General features: G+C 48.2%; 1 protein-coding gene across 12 annotated transcripts in view; it reads left to right on the top strand.

The window, feature by feature from the left end:
- AGAP1 (ArfGAP with GTPase domain, ankyrin repeat and PH domain 1) overlaps positions 1-15,312 on the top strand; it is a 555,489-nt gene that overhangs the window by 276,565 nt on the left and 263,612 nt on the right. For all 12 annotated transcript variants that reach the window (XM_033859482.2, XM_033859484.2, XM_033859483.2 and 9 more), the window contains one exon: positions 2,877-2,969. In XM_033859482.2, coding sequence (XP_033715373.1) covers positions 2,877-2,969 — 93 coding nt within the window. The remainder of the gene's footprint in view (positions 1-2,876; positions 2,970-15,312) is intronic.

Below are 15,312 nucleotides of genomic sequence, written 5' to 3'. Positions count from 1 at the left end.
GTGTCCACAATTGTACGTTGCTTTGCCTGTTTTCAAGCCTTATAATCGTGGTGTCACTTACATGGTATTTTTTAAAGCTTACCATGTAATGCCGACATCCCGACACAGAGCCAAGCATACCCAGTAACCTAAGATTGTGAAAAAGGCAGAGCGCAGCTCATAGAGACGCTCTGTAAAAATAAGGCAGCAAAATTGATAGTCTAAATAGACCTGTTTGAATGGTATTTTGTCTTCTGTAGAGAAGGGGAGCGTGGATCCTATTATATGTGTTCCAGCAGCCTTCGACTTACTCATCAGTTAGAAAGGGGAAAGCAGGTTTCTGTTTAATAGTGAGGGCTCCTGTCAGCGATGCTGCCTGTCCTTGGAAGCAGGCAGCTGACGGGGTGCCCCTTCACGGCTTCTTTTATCGCCTGGGGGAAAGTTAAACATTCCTCTAAAGAAGGAGATGGTAATGAGAGTTATCCTAGCCTTTCTTTCCTCTGCGTTCGCTGTTTGCGGAGGCTACACGGTCCCACTTCCGGCTCCCCCCGACCTTCTGTGATGGGTGTGATAAACTCCCGTTAGGTTTCTGGTTGTGTGTCAGGCTGGATGCCTTGCACACTCACTCCTGCCCCAGGCAGCGGTACCCAGAGAGACTTCGGATCTGATTTCACGGAGCCATTCCAGCTGGAACGTAAGGACGTGGCTGATGTAGTCTCAGAGTTGGCAGAAACATCAGGAACCTTACTGGGAATTTGTACGTGCTGCGGTGTCTTATGTCCAATGGGTTTGTTTTAGTTTCGTTGTTGGATTTCAGTTTTATGACGTATATCACAGCCCGTTGTACCAAAAGTCACTGTAAGACAGCGATACCAGGTCTTTTGCCTAACAAATAACCACTGATCTGTCTTGAAATTTTAGTTTTATGACTCTCTCCACCAACGTGTTGGAGCCGTAGGGAATTTCTGTGGCATTTTGTCAGTGAAGTCTTACATCAGTTTTGACCTCCTTCATCTCAGGGAGTGTGATCAAACATGGAGCTTAGTTCATAATCCTGCTTCGTGTGGAATCTGGAAATTCTGCTCTGACGACAGAGTGGCTGTGAGGACAGATGTGCTGCCTTGAGGAAGACGTTGATTTTTTTTAATGTTTGTTTTGTTAATTATTCTGGTTAATAGAGAATAATGAAGATAGATTTCCAGATTTAGAAATTTAGAATTCATAGAATTCTGAAAGTACCATTAATGGTCTCTGTTGATTTAAAACAATTTTAAAAGTCATCGCCGTGAGCTTTGAATCTCACTTTACAAATAGTAACCTGAAATTCCAGCTTTCTATGAACTGAGACGTAGGGAAAAGAGAATTTAAGGCTGTCACGTAGCTCTTACCACAGATTATTAATTAAAGAGTTAATTAAAGAGAAAAGTGAGCCCGCAACTCTTAACTAAAATTCACGACAAGGAATTGATAAATCTCTATTTCTTTCCTAGCCCAAAGGTTAAACGTCATGTTTTATGTTCTTCTGAAACTTCCTATTGGTTGCTTGTTTCGTTTCCTGGTACTTCATTCCAGGCTTCTAGCATCCTAAAGAAAAAAGCACACGGGGCCTGGCACTTAGTAGGTGTTCAATAAATAAATGTCGGCTTCTTAGCATCATCCAAGAAGCCTGTCTTCTGAGGAGTCCTTGTGCCCCTTGCAGTCCCAGATCCGGGTTTACATCATGGGGACTTTTCTCCCTTATGCCCTACGACATCGCCCCCTTTAATATTTAAAAAAAAAAAAAAAAATCAGCGGCCCCATCTCACGCCCTTTAAAACTGGATTTCATTAGCTTCTCACTGCTGCCCTGGACACCACAAAGTCTGTTCATTTCATATATCATCCCAGATTTGAAAAGCACATGAAAATGTTTCTCCATTTTCAATATTGCGTGAGTAATGTTCCCATTGAAAAGTAATGGAGTGGAGTTGTCACTTGTCAGCAGTTATTAAGGAGGACGAATCTCAGATCTTTCTCTCATAATAAAATAAATCTGTCAGAAAATCACTGTGCTCACACTTTCTCATGCCACCAAGAGAGGGAGACTTAGCTGTGGTGCTCCTTCAGTGTCCCCAAGGCACCGTGTGCTGGAGTTGTGGCTTCCAAACTGGGGCGACCACTGCCGCCCTCCCCGCCGATTGCCCGCTCCTGGGCAGTGCACGTACATCGGCAGTACGGCCAGGGAAACTGTTCAGGAACTTGGCAAACAAAGCCACTCATTTTTCCCCAGAGTACTGTTTTGCCCCAAAAGGTATTTTCAACTTTTTTCCCTTTGTTATTTTTTGTGGTATCTTAAACTAGTTTTAACTTTGAATTTGCTCTTTTCTAGCTATCCAGAAGCAATCAAAAGGAACATTAATGGCACCTTGATACAAATTAAGGGTGTCCCTTTGAATTGCACAGCCGAAACGTTAATAGAAGCTTTTAAATCCTTCAGATGTTAATTAAATATATACGTTTATGTCATAGGTTTCCCAAACAAGCAGCGAGGAATCCTCTCCTCCTCGGCTGGACTAACTGCGGCTTTAGAGTGTGTTTTCCCGTTGGGCGTTACTTTCCTGTATGGTCCACTGGTTTCTAGTAATTGAATTTTGAACTCTTTACAAAAGAATTAAAAGATAATTTTGCAGTGGAAAAGTAGGAAGAAAAGTTTAGAAAACTCCCTGTAACGTCGCGGCTCGGTGGCGATGGGCGCCCCAGCAGTCTGCTCCTGGGTTGTGTGTGCGCACGTGGGTACACGCATAGCTCACCCAGGGCTTCTGGGCGTGTGTTCTGCAGCAACCATGCAGATGGGGCTCACCTCCACGATCTGGGAACCGCAGCCCTTCCCCAAATGCTAACTTTATTTTTGCTTTGCAGTCTCGGAAAGGGAGTGACCCAGACAAAGAGAAAAAAGGCCTGGAGAGCCGGGCGGACAGCATCGGGAGCGGTCGAGCCATCCCAATTAAACAGGTATGCTGCTTCCCCCTGCCTGTCCCTGTAGCTGGAGACACACCCCGGCTCTCTGCTCACTGTGATGCCGGCTCGTGCGCCAAGGTTTGTTTGATGTGCTCTGTTGATGAATGTAGAAGTCACTCACTTGACATCGATTAGAAGAGGTTCCTGTGTGTATTAAAATGGGATCATTAGAATGAGAAGAGGGAAATGTGACAACAGATCTAATGAAGTGCAGTCTGCCCGCTGCATATGGAGTGTGTTTGGAGGGTGCACTGGCTTCAAAGGCTGCCTTTGTAGCTCGGCTTTGATTGGGCCGCTGGCCGCCAGTCGACAGGGGTAAATCAGATCGCCATACCAGAGCCCCTTGTGATCACAGAGTAGCCCGACGTGGCCCTAATTTGCTCGCGCAGACGGACATCTGAACACTGTTTCAGGCTGGTTTGTAACAACGAGGCAATTAGTTGTGATAATCATAGCCGGTGTGTCAGCTGTGCGCTCTTGTTTGTAATTTGCTAATGAAGGAATTGTAACTTTGATTAGGTTCAGTTTCATTTAGACCTTATTATATAAGGGAACATTTACAGCTGTAATGCGGGGCCTTAATTAAACTTCCTCATTACACAACAGGACTCGAATGCAGGCATTTGTTTTGGCCTATGTTGCTAGCCTGGAATCGTTTTTCATTAGCCCAGAAGCCGGGTACCAAATTACTTTATGTCTCAAGTAAAACGGGAATTCATCGGACCTATTTGGCTGCGGTAGTTCCCAGGAAAATAAAAATAAGTGTTCAGCCCGGCACCATGGCTTCTGGAAATGCCACCTTTTAGTTTGTTGAAGAAGGCCCGTTGATTTAGAGTGCATTCTGCTTCAGAGGAAGGGAATCTGTGGGCAGGATAACAGCTTTGCCTCTTCTCCGGGTACTTAGACAGTTTCACCAATCCTGTAGGAACTCGTGTTGGCACTGACCACCCTTGAAAAGGGCTGGAGTCTTTCCACAGTTTAGTGTAATCCGTTTGAAACAGTAGGAATACAGCTTTAGCTGGGGGCTGGGCAATTTCTGCACAGAGGTGTGGGGAGGGACGGGATAGATTGGGCCCCAGCGTCACAGGTGAGACCAGAGCAGGAAGTCCACGAGGTTTTCGTAAGATGTGTTCAGACGCTGAGTGGCCAGTGTGTGGGCTGGCGTGGAGAACCACTGAGGAAAGTCCTCTTTCCTCCTCTTTGCTGTTCTCCCTTTTTTTTTTTTTTGACTTTTGCATTTTTTTTTTTTTTTTAGATATTGGGGGTAGGAGTTTATTAATTTACTTATTTATCTTTGCTGTGTTGGGTCTTCGTTTCTGTGTGAGGGCTTTCTCTAGTTGTGGCAAGTGGGGGCCGCTCTTCACCGCGGTGCGCGGGCCTCTCACTCTCGCGGCCTCTCTTGGTGCGGAGCACAGGCTCCAGACGCGCAGGCTCAGTAGTTGTGGCTCACGGGCCTAGTTGCTCCGCGGCATGTGGGATCCTCCCAGACCAGGGCTCGAACCCGTGTCCCCTGCATTAGCAGGCAGGTTCTCAACCACTGCGCCACCAGGGAAGCCCTGACTTTTGCATTTTTAAAAAAAAATTTTATGGAAGTATAGTTGACTTACAATGCTGTGTTTAATTTCTGCTGTACAGCAGAGTGATTCAGTTATACATATATATATATGCTCTTTCATATTCTTTTCCATTATGGTTTATCACAGGATTTTGAATATTGTTCCCTGTGCTATACAGTAGGACCTGTTGTTGTTGTTTATCCATCCTATATATAATAGTTTGCATCTGCTCATCCCAAACTCCCAGTCCGTCCCTGCCCCATCCCCGCCCCCCTTGGCAACCACGAGTCTGTTCTCTGCGTCTGTGAGTGTGTTCTGAAGGCTCTTAAACAACTTCTTAGCTGTAGAGATGCAAGCACACGGTGGTTTATTCTTTGTGCATTTACTTGTAAACGTAACTCTCCACAGAAGGTCATTTTAATGTGTAATTTTCATTCTGTTGATGCTGTTTCAACTAGAATTAGAAAAAGCATTCAACTCTTTTCCTCTCACTTAAAATATTGGTCCCGGGACATTTCCTTTTGGGAATATTAGAACTCAATACTAGACTGTTGCCTTAAGTCACGTGTCCTGTGGGTTCGGGTGGGAGCGTTGGCCTCCACACCAGCCAGGCAGACCCCCAGGCTCCTCTGTGGAGGCGCTCGCCTTACAGGCCAGGCTTTCAGTATGGGTGCCGATGGGGCTTGACCGTGCGGCGTAAAGTTTGTATTATCCACTCCTTGGAAGCTTTCAGTCGTGTATGTTCCAAATAATCCAGTCGAACTCTAAATCACGGTCTGGTTTTCTGGAGAATCGTGACACAGGCAGTGCACGTAGCTTGTTTCTCTCATAGCTGCCCCCCGCGTGTGGCCACAGACCAGACGCCTCCCAGAGACCTCACCTGGCCCGTCCGAGTCCCGTGGACTCTGTGCCCGGCCTCAGAATCCTCATCTGTGAAATGGGCTCCGGACGATACCGACTCGCTTGGGACACTGGATGTGGAGATGCCAGCGAGAACTTTTAGATTCCAGCAAAACCGGACTTTCAGATCGGTCTTGCTCAGGACACTGTCGTCGGAGCCTTGCTGCGGGTCACAGGGACCGACGTGGGTTTGCACGCTGCCATACAGATTTATCTGTAGTTTTATAAAGGAACCGAGACCATTAGAGGTAGTCTAAATTCCTAACCCTCCCAGTGATGACTTCAACCGGTAGAATTGAAGCAAGAGGATTACAGAGGACGGAGCCCAGTGGGGCAGTACCTGCCGGAATGTTCTAGACACTACAGAACTGGAACAACTAAATGACGGCTTAGTATTCGTTAAGCTGTTTTCATCTAGCATGTCACCGAACCCTCAACATTGCGCGGTTCGGGTAGCCGTGTTATCCTTATTTTTAAATTAAACCCACATAGGGCAAGCTTTCCAGACCAGGCATCTTCAGAAGCTGAGGGGCCAGGATTCGGACCCCGGCCCCCATATCCCCACGGCCGTGTGCTGTACACTGCCTGTTGGCAAAAAGCCTTCAGAAAGCTTAAGAAGCAAAGTTACGTGTTTTAAATTAAACATGCGACCCCTGACCTCAGACAGAAATACCTCCTGCTTGTGGAGAGGAACCTTCTGAGATGGGCCTGCGGCAACGCGCTTCTCCAGGGACACGGGTCCTCGCGCATCTGTCCGGGGCTGCACGGGGCCCCTTCATCCTGTCCCGATAGCCTGCCCTTCCCACCAGCATCCGAGCACTTGTCTCCATACTCAGCCTGCATTCAGGGCTTGGTCTGTATGTTGGGGCCCTGAACCCCAGCTCATGGGCCCTTTGCCTAACAACAGAGAAGTTGTCCTGAACCTCAGGGACCTCCCGGTGGGGCGGGGCTGGGCTGGGGGTGGCTTTGGGACGGGCCAGGATTTGTGATCATCATGGGGTCTGTCTTCCCCTCCGTGCAGGCGTCTTGTCCAGGGCGGTTTAGGGCACGGGTGAGGCCACTTGCAACACGCTCTGCAGCCTGACTCGTGTTTTTACAGATCAAACGTGTTCCGGTCGGTTATTTTAACCTTGTTTGGCTCACGCTTTACAGCTTGTCCGTTCGTTGTGAGACAGAGGCTTCTTCCCCCAGCGTGGGAGCTGCCCGTGCACGGCAGGCAGTGGTCCTCTCTTCCCTCCTTCCCCAGTGAAAGCTTTCTCGTCAAGGATATGACTTACTTTCTGCAAAGTAACTTCATTTCCTGAGGTGGACCTGGGCCCACCTTGCCTTTTCGTCCTTTCTGAGGTCTTAGTGGAGGTTTGGTTCAAAGAGTTCTGCTTCTGCCGCTGCTTCTCCGTCTCCTTCCTTCTCCTCCTCAAAAAGGTCTATTCGAACAAAAATTAAAAAGCCAAGCAAGAAAAAGAAAAGGCCAGTGGCCCGGCCCGGCAGCGCGTGGGCTCGTCACGTATTAATTTTTCACTGCTGTGGAGAGTTGCACATGCATAATCGCTTGATGGCGGTGGGAGTTGGGGAGCTCCTATGGTGTCATTTGCATAAATCTTGTTAAGTCACTGGCAGTAAATGAAGTACAAATGAGCCCGGAGAAGGTGACATGCAAATCGTGGGTGGCAGATGGGAGGTCTGTTTGGGGGACGGCAGCTGTGTGCTCTTTCTTCTTTCTTTCCCTTCCGCATGTTTTCGTCTCTATATTATGGTCCAGATACTCAGCCTCAGCGTGGCCTCCCCCTTCCCGGGGCTCGTCCTGCCCCCCGGTGTTCACGCGGGGAAAACAGACCTCAGGGCCTCGTCGCCTCACACCTAGTAACTGACGCTAGAGTGTGAACGTTGGAATTTTTAAAATCTTGGTCAGTTTATCTTGTCTCGCTTACACAATTGAAAATACCTGTATGTATGTTTTATTTGTGAGGACAAACAAGAAACAAGCGCATGCCTCCCTAAATGTTGTCTCCTGGGATTTCCAAGGATGAAAAAGAGTGGAAACTACTGTCTGCTTTATTATGCTTCTGTCTGGGGGTCTTCCCCCCTTCAGACAGACTGATGGTGTTTATCCAGCTGTTGACACCCGTCCCACGTTCACGGCTGGGCCCTAAGGGGTGGGCATTCCCGGTGAGGCAGCAGGGGAGATTGCAGAAGAGCACGGGGCCTGCCTGTAAATCCGGCCGCAACGAAGACCCCTCGCTGTCCCCGTGGACCCCCCCGGCAGGGCCCGCACGGGCCTGTGAGGCCCGGCTGGGGTGCCGCTTGCCTGGTGGCTTGTCTCTTAAAGATGTAAGTGCCGGCGGGACTCAGCTTTTAGAGATTCGTGGGCGAAGCACCGCGCCTGCTTGCTTCCTGCGTTCAGAAGTCTTCTCTGTATTTCGTCCACTGGTTGCTATTTTGAGAGAAACAAGTCTCCGTTGACCTTGAAGAAGCGCAGGCAGAGAGGTGTGTGCGGGGACCCGAGCTGTGACAGGCACTCAGGGGCCACCTGTTCCGCTTGGCTCTTCCTCTGCCTGGTCCAACCCAGGCACCTTCTCGGAACTCGGGCCTGAGGTGCTGCTGGAGACCCGGCTCAGCTGTTGAATCCTGGGATGCTCCAGGGAGACACCAAACACCAAGTGTCTTCGTGTGACTTTTTGATTTTTTCCCCTGAGTGGTTGGAAGCATTTTATTTATTTTATTTTTTAAATTTTATTGGAGTATAGCTGATCTACAGTGTTGTGTTAGTGTCAGGTGTACAGCAAAGTGATTCAGTTATACATATATTCATTCTTTTTTAGATTCTTTTCGCCTGTAGGTCATCACAGAATATTGAGTAGAATTCCCTGTGCTGTACAGTAGGGCCTTGTTGGTTTCATGTGACTTTTTTTAAGGTCTTAACTTTGACCTTGAACCCTGATGGACTTTGGCCACCTCTGGGGCAGACAGACAGCCAGTGACAGCAGGGCCTTTTCTGCAGCCACTGAAGCCACAGGAAAGCCCTTCCCAGGGCATCAGAGGCAGAGCGGCCTGGGTAGCACTGTCCCCGGCGCTCAGCCGTCACCCGTGAGCCGTTTTGAAGCCATACATGTGTTTGATTCTCGGTTGAGTAGAAAGCAGCAATTGTCCATTAAGTGAAAGGATCCTCTGGAGTGAACCCCCTCGGCCAGCCTGCTGTAGGCGCTGACCTGCGTGGTCTGGTACCTGGGGTCTACCCGGGCGTGGGGAGGTGGGTGGAGGGTGTGGCATCCGCAGGAAGAAAGCCGCCCGACGCTGCTCACTCGTAGCATCTCCGGAAGGTTTGACCCCGTTCACAGCCGGGTGGGCGGCCACCCAGCCATCGTCTGCTTTCCTGGAGGAAACAAGATTGGTGACCGGGCCGAAACTTTAGAGAGACTGGCAGGGAGAGAAAGGGGCCGGCTGTGCCCTCGTCCCGGGATGCGGGGAGAGCTCACCCCGTGGCGCCGTGTCCACAAGGGATCCTGTTTACTCCGTGAGCACCAGCGTCCTGAGAAGACTCTGCTCACCCGTGTGGCAAATCGGCTGTGCGCGGCACCCACGGGGGCCCAGCCAGCTCCCCAGAAGCAGGTAATTTACTGACACAGACCCGGTGCTCTGAAAGCTAATTTACCTCACTTGGGTGCACAGGGCCCTGTGAGGATTGCATCCGACCTGGTTCACGACAGACTCAGCCAATTACGATTGTTAATTTCATAGGTCGGGGGGGGGCACACACGCTTTTCATTTGGCTCCTCAGATTTCATAGTGTCATTGGCACTCTCGGCACGCTTTGGAATATCTGGTCGCCTGCGCTGGAATTTACCGTCAACCGTCTCTGATGAGTAAGGCAGACCCCCTGGCACTTTGGCCAGTGTAGGTGGGTGGCAGTATGGTGTGTACAAAATGCTCAAAATGCTGAAATAAATGACATGACTGAAATGCAAATCCATACTTTACATATAAATCTGCAGGGCGATGTAACCTAGTCCTTCCCTTGGTCGGGGGCTGCGGGGCGGCGATACGGAGTAATGTACAGTGAAGCGCTTTACACGCTGTAAACTGCCTGCAAACACAACGTTGTTTCCAAGAGTGGAAGTTCGTGTTACGACTGACAAAGTAATATACAATGAAGTGCTTTATACGCTGTAAACTGCCTGCAAACATAACGTTGTTTCCAAGAGTGGAAGTTCGTGTTACGACTGACAAAGTAATATACAATGAAGCGCTTTATACGCTGTAAACTAGCCTGCAAACATAATGTTATTTCCAAGAGTGGAAGTTTGTTTTACGACTGAGTGTGTCCTCTGTGTATCCATAATCCAGGAGCTGGGGTGATACCTGATTTAGTGATTCATTTCACCTAAAGGTTGTTTATTTTCTTTAAAAGTTCAACAGTGGTGATGAAAACCCAATTCCCTGTGGGCTCAGAAAGATAAACTCACACACAAATAGAGGGAAGTTGCTCAAAGCTAAGTTTCTCCAAGCTTGTGGATGAATCAATAAGATACTTGGTTTTGGCATTATTTCTTACCAGACTCAGTTGGCTTGTAACTGTCATACACTCATCCTGTGTGGACACGCCCTGGGGACTCTGTCAGGGGCTTGGAGAGACAGAAGATAGATGCCTGCCACCCAGGCTGGCCTCAGACTTTGAGGGAGGCCCCTACCCCTGCCCTCCAGTACTGGTGGGTGGGCGTTGCAGTGGAGGTGTGTTGAAAGGGCCCTGTACCCCTGGAGGAACGGTGGATTCCACTGGGCTGGTCAGTCCCTCTGGACTTGGAGGTATGAGCAGGCAGTCATCAGAGGCAGCGGGGGCAGGATATGAGCAGGGCAGAGAGAAGGAGGGGGTGTGAGGCAGGGAAGCTGGAACGGCCGGGGCGTCCCGTTGCCGAGGGCTCTGACTGCCCTGCGGAGGGGTGTTGGTGTCAGTTTCTCTGCCTCGGCTGTGGGGAGTCATGACTCGTCCCCACTGAGTGGCAGCATGAGGGTGGGAGACTTCTGAGTGCGTGGAGCTCAGGGCTCCAGGCTCCCCCGGGGCAGAGCGCCTGCGGGCTGTGTCCCCGAGGGCCGGCCAGAGCAGCCTTTACTTCTCAGAGGGCCTGTCGCTGCTGTTCTTCCCGGTCAGAGGGTGTCCTCCCCCTTGCAGCTTTATCCCCGTAGTGTTTATGACACGGGGCGATCATAATCTGTCACGGTCCTAGTGGTGAACGACGTTTACTGGCTGTTTCCTGAGTGCCAGACACTGGAAGAGCTTCAGTGTCATCCCTTTGAACCGTGAAGTAGGAAATAGGATGGTGCCCATTTCACAGATGAGAAAGGTGGGGCTGAGTAACCTGCCTGGCATCACACTGTGTACGTCTGCCAGGGCTGCCGTCACAAAGTGCCACAGCCTGGGAGGCTTAAACAACAGAAGCTCTGGAGACCAGAAGTCCAAGATCAGGGTGCCAGCAGGATTGATTTCTGGTGAGGACTCTCTTCCTGGCCTGCTGAGTCTTCCTCTTATAAGGACACCAGTCGTATTGGATTTGGGGCCCACCCTTATGACTGCAGTTAACCTTAATAACCTCTTTAAAGTCCCTGTCTTTAAATAAGGTCACATTGGGGGTTATAGCTTCACCCTGTGAATTTTGCGGAGACACAGTTCAGCCCGTAGCACACGGTTAGTTGGTGCTGGGACAGGAGCGCCAGGCTGTGTGACCCTAGGAGCCATCTGAAACAATCTCTCCATCGACGCGTTCTTCTGCCTTAGGCCTTCCTAGGATTACAAGGTGTGGCCACTTTATTCCTGTCCGTATGTTTGAGAATCGGAAGAACCTTTTTTAGGAGGCTCCATGTACTAGTTAGGAAACACGTGGTATTTGAAATATTCTGAGTTAAGCATTTGAACTTAAATTCTCCTAAGTTGCAGTAAACTTATCATTTGAAGTAAGACTGTTGTAGGAATGCTTCCTTCTACTAAGCCTGTGGCTCCCTCTCTAGGCAGTGCATTTCATGACGGTTAAGGCTAGCTTGGATTTTGTTCTTTGTGAACGTAAAGTTTGAAACAAGTGAGCACCTCACTTTCTGGCAGGAAGAATCATACGGGCTGTCAAAATGTCATGTTTTGCATCCATCAGCTGATGAACGGATAAAGAAGATGTGGTCTGTATATACAATAGAATACTATTCACTTAAAAAAAGAACGAAATAAAACCATTTGCAGCAACGTGGATGGACCTACAGATTATCATACTAAGCGAAGTAAGTCAGAAAGAGAGAGACAAATATCATGATATCACCTATATGTGGAATCTAAAAAAAAATGATACAAATGAACTTACTTACAAAACAGAAATAGACTCACAGACATAGAAAGCAAACTTACGGTTACCAAAGGGGAAAGGGGGGGAAGGGATAAATTAGGAGTTTGGGATTAACATATACACATTACTATATATAAAACAGATAACCAAAAAGGACCTACTGCACAGCACAGGGAAGTATATTCAATATCTTGTAATAATGTAAAAGAATGTGAAAACGAAAAAAAAAAAAATATATATATATATATATAACTGAATCACTTTGCTATATACCTGAAACACTGTAAATCAACTATACTTCAGTTTTTTTAAAATGTCATGTTTTGTGTAAAAACAGCAACAGTGGAACCCTCTGAGACATTTGGCTGCTTGACTGGACACTTTTCCAAAAACCGGAGAACGTGGCTTCTCACCCAGGCTCCCTTCTCATGACTTTGCTCCACCGGTTGCTCACTCCAGAGCCTTTGGCCCCAGAAATTGTGAAGGATATGTCCTCAGACGTCCTCACCATTCCCTTCTCAGGAAGGTCATCAAGACAGCAACATTTTATCTGCTAGATGTGAGCAGCAAAAACATATTTGCCTTCCTGCATCTCACTCAAGGAATTTATTTATTTTTATTATTTTTGTGGGAGCCTCTTACCGTCATGGCCTCTCCCGCTGTGGAGCACAGGCTCCGGACGCACAGGCTCAGCAGCCGTGGTCCACGGGCCCAGCCGCTCTGCAGCATGTGGTATCTTCCCGGACCGGGGCACAAACCCGTGTCCCCTGCATCGGCAGGCGGATTCCCAACCACTGTGCCACCAGGGAAGCCCCAGGGAATTTATTTTTTAACGGAGGTACCGATGGCCACGTTTTCAAACCCTTGGTACCAAAGCTGACAGCCGTAATGAAATATCTAGAAATTTGCTGAAATGTTATAAAACAGACGTGGAAGGATTTGTAGGTTTGAGAAATCTGTTTGCAGTTAAACATTTTCTATAAAGCACTTAAGATTATAGTTATGTTTATAGACTGGTGAAATAGAAACATTTAAAAATATCACTTATATATGGAATCTGACCCCCCAAAAACCAAAAAAAGATACAAATGAACTTATTCACAAAACAGAAGTAGACCCCCAGACAAAAAAAACAAACTGTTGGTTACAAAAGGGGAAAGCAGGGGGAGGGATAAATTAGGAGATTGGTATTAACATGTACACACTACTATATATAAAAGAGATAACCGACAAGGACCTACTTATAACACAGGGAATTATACTCAATATTTTGGAATAACCCTGTAAGAGAAAAGAATCTGAACAAGAATATCTGTATATGTTATATATTCTGTGTGTGTGTGTGTATAACTGAATCACTGCTGTACTCCTGAAACTAACACAACATTGTAAAGCAACTATACTTCGATTTTAAAAAATACTATTAACAACTTAGCGCCTTCCCAAGTTCATCAGACCCACACCCCACTATATTTGCTCGTGACATTTCCATCTACTTAGAAAGTCATCACAATTGACCAGATTGCTGTGTGTTCAATTTATTAAAAGAATGATGGCGATCCCCCGGGTGCTCATTGTGCGTCAGTTACTATATTAGATGCTTTAATCACATGACCTCACTTAATTCTCCACCAGCCTCAGACACAACTTACTGCCAGCGACAGGTAAGGAGCCCAAGGCTTAGGAAGGTCAGGTCACACAGCCCAGGTTACAGAGCTGTAAGTGGCAGCGCTGGAATTCACACCCGGGAGTCCTCTAGGACAGCGGTCCCCGACCTTTTCGGCACCAGGGAGCGGTTTCGTGGAAGACAGTTTTCCCACGGATGGGAATGAGGGAGATGGTACAGGCGGTCATGTGAGCGATGGGAGCGGCAGATGAAGCCTCACCTGCTCGCCCGTCGCTCGCCTCCTGCTTTGCGGCCCGGTTCCTAACAGGCTGTCCATGGCCCGGGGGTCAGGGACCCCTGCCTCAGGGCTGCTTCCCTTCCTTCCTTGCACACATAGGGCTCCCAGCTTCGGTTGGTCCCTGTAGTCTCTGTTTGTCACAGTCTTCCTGTCTTCAGGGCCCATGTCACATGCCTTCTGTTCCAGGAAAACGTACCTTGTCCCCAAGGAGATGTGCTGTCTTCTCTCCGCCCTCCCCTGACACCTCGTCAGGCCTTGGGATCTTGCCTCCGTCTTCCCAGATGCATGGACACGTGCATCCTTCATGCCCCCCACTCCCACGTGCTTTGGGGGGAGGGGTGGGGGGGAGGGGCGTTGCCTCTTTTGACAGTGTTTCTCTCCCGAGTGTCCACAGGGCAGGGCGAGTAGGTAGGCAAGTATATGTGGTAGATGGAATAGGTCAATAGTGTGAAATGTTTTTCTTTCCCCCAAAACAATGTTATGTTTCTTTTAAAGAATATGTTACATTGGAGAAGTCATACTCTACGTTGTTATATTTTAAGATACAGAATAATTTTTTTTTTTTTTTTTGCGGTACGCGGGCCTCTCACTGTCGTGGCCTCTCCCATTGCGGAGCACAGGCTCCGGACGCGCAGGCTCAGCGGCCATGGCTCACGGGCCCAGCCGCTCCGTGGCATGTGGGATCATCCCAGACCCGGGCACGAACCCGCGTCCCCTGCATCAGCAGGCGGACTCTCAACCACCACGCCACCAAGGAAGCCCCAGAATAATTTTTACTTTTTTAATTAATTAATTTATTAAAAATTTTTTTTACATCTTTATTGGAGTATAATTGCTTTACAGTGGTGTGTTAGTTTCTGCTTTATAACAAAGTGAATCAGTTATACATATACATATGTTCCCATATCTCTTCCCTCTTGCGTCTCCCTCCCTCCCACCCTCCCTATCCCACCCCTCCAGGCGGTCACAAAGCACCGAGCTGATCTCCCTGTGCTATGCGGCTGCTTCCCAGTAGCTCTCTACCTTACGTTTGGTAGTGTATATATGTCCATGCCTCTCTCTCGCCCCAGAATAATTTTTAATCCAACATTCTCTGAACTCTGATTCATATATACATAGAATACTCTATTTAGGTGAAACACAAGAGGTACATCTTTTAATCCTCAAAGAGTAAAACCTTTGTCAGTGACCTAAATGATTTTAGAAATGTAGTTTCTTCTAAAACTTCTTTACTACAGAAGAAATTGCGTCTAAATAGATGTCTTTTTTAAAATTATTTTATTTTATTTTATTTATTTTTGGCTGTGTTGGGTCTTTGTTGCTGCGCACGGGCTTTCGGCGAGCGGGGGCTGCTCTTCGTTGCGGTGCGCGGGCTTCTCATTGTTTTGGCTTCTCTTGTTGTGGAGCACGGGCTTTAGGTATGCGAGCTTCAGTAGTTGTGGCACGTGGGCTCTGTAGTTGTGGCTCCCGGGCTCTAGAGCGCAGGCTCAGTAGTTGTGGCGCGCGGGCTCAGTTGCTCCGCGCCATGTGGAATCTTCCCAGACCAGGGCTTGAACCCGTGTCCGCTGCATTGGCAGGTGGATTCTTAACCACTGTGCCACCAGGGAAGTCCGTAAATAGATGTCTTCATTATGTAATTTTGTTTATAAAAATTGTT

Source organism: Tursiops truncatus, chromosome 7 (genome assembly GCF_011762595.2).
Source record: "Tursiops truncatus isolate mTurTru1 chromosome 7, mTurTru1.mat.Y, whole genome shotgun sequence".
Classification (NCBI taxonomy): domain Eukaryota; kingdom Metazoa; phylum Chordata; class Mammalia; order Artiodactyla; family Delphinidae; genus Tursiops; species Tursiops truncatus.
The sequence above is the reverse complement of the archived record's forward strand: the minus strand, read 5'-3'. Positions and strand labels throughout refer to the sequence as shown.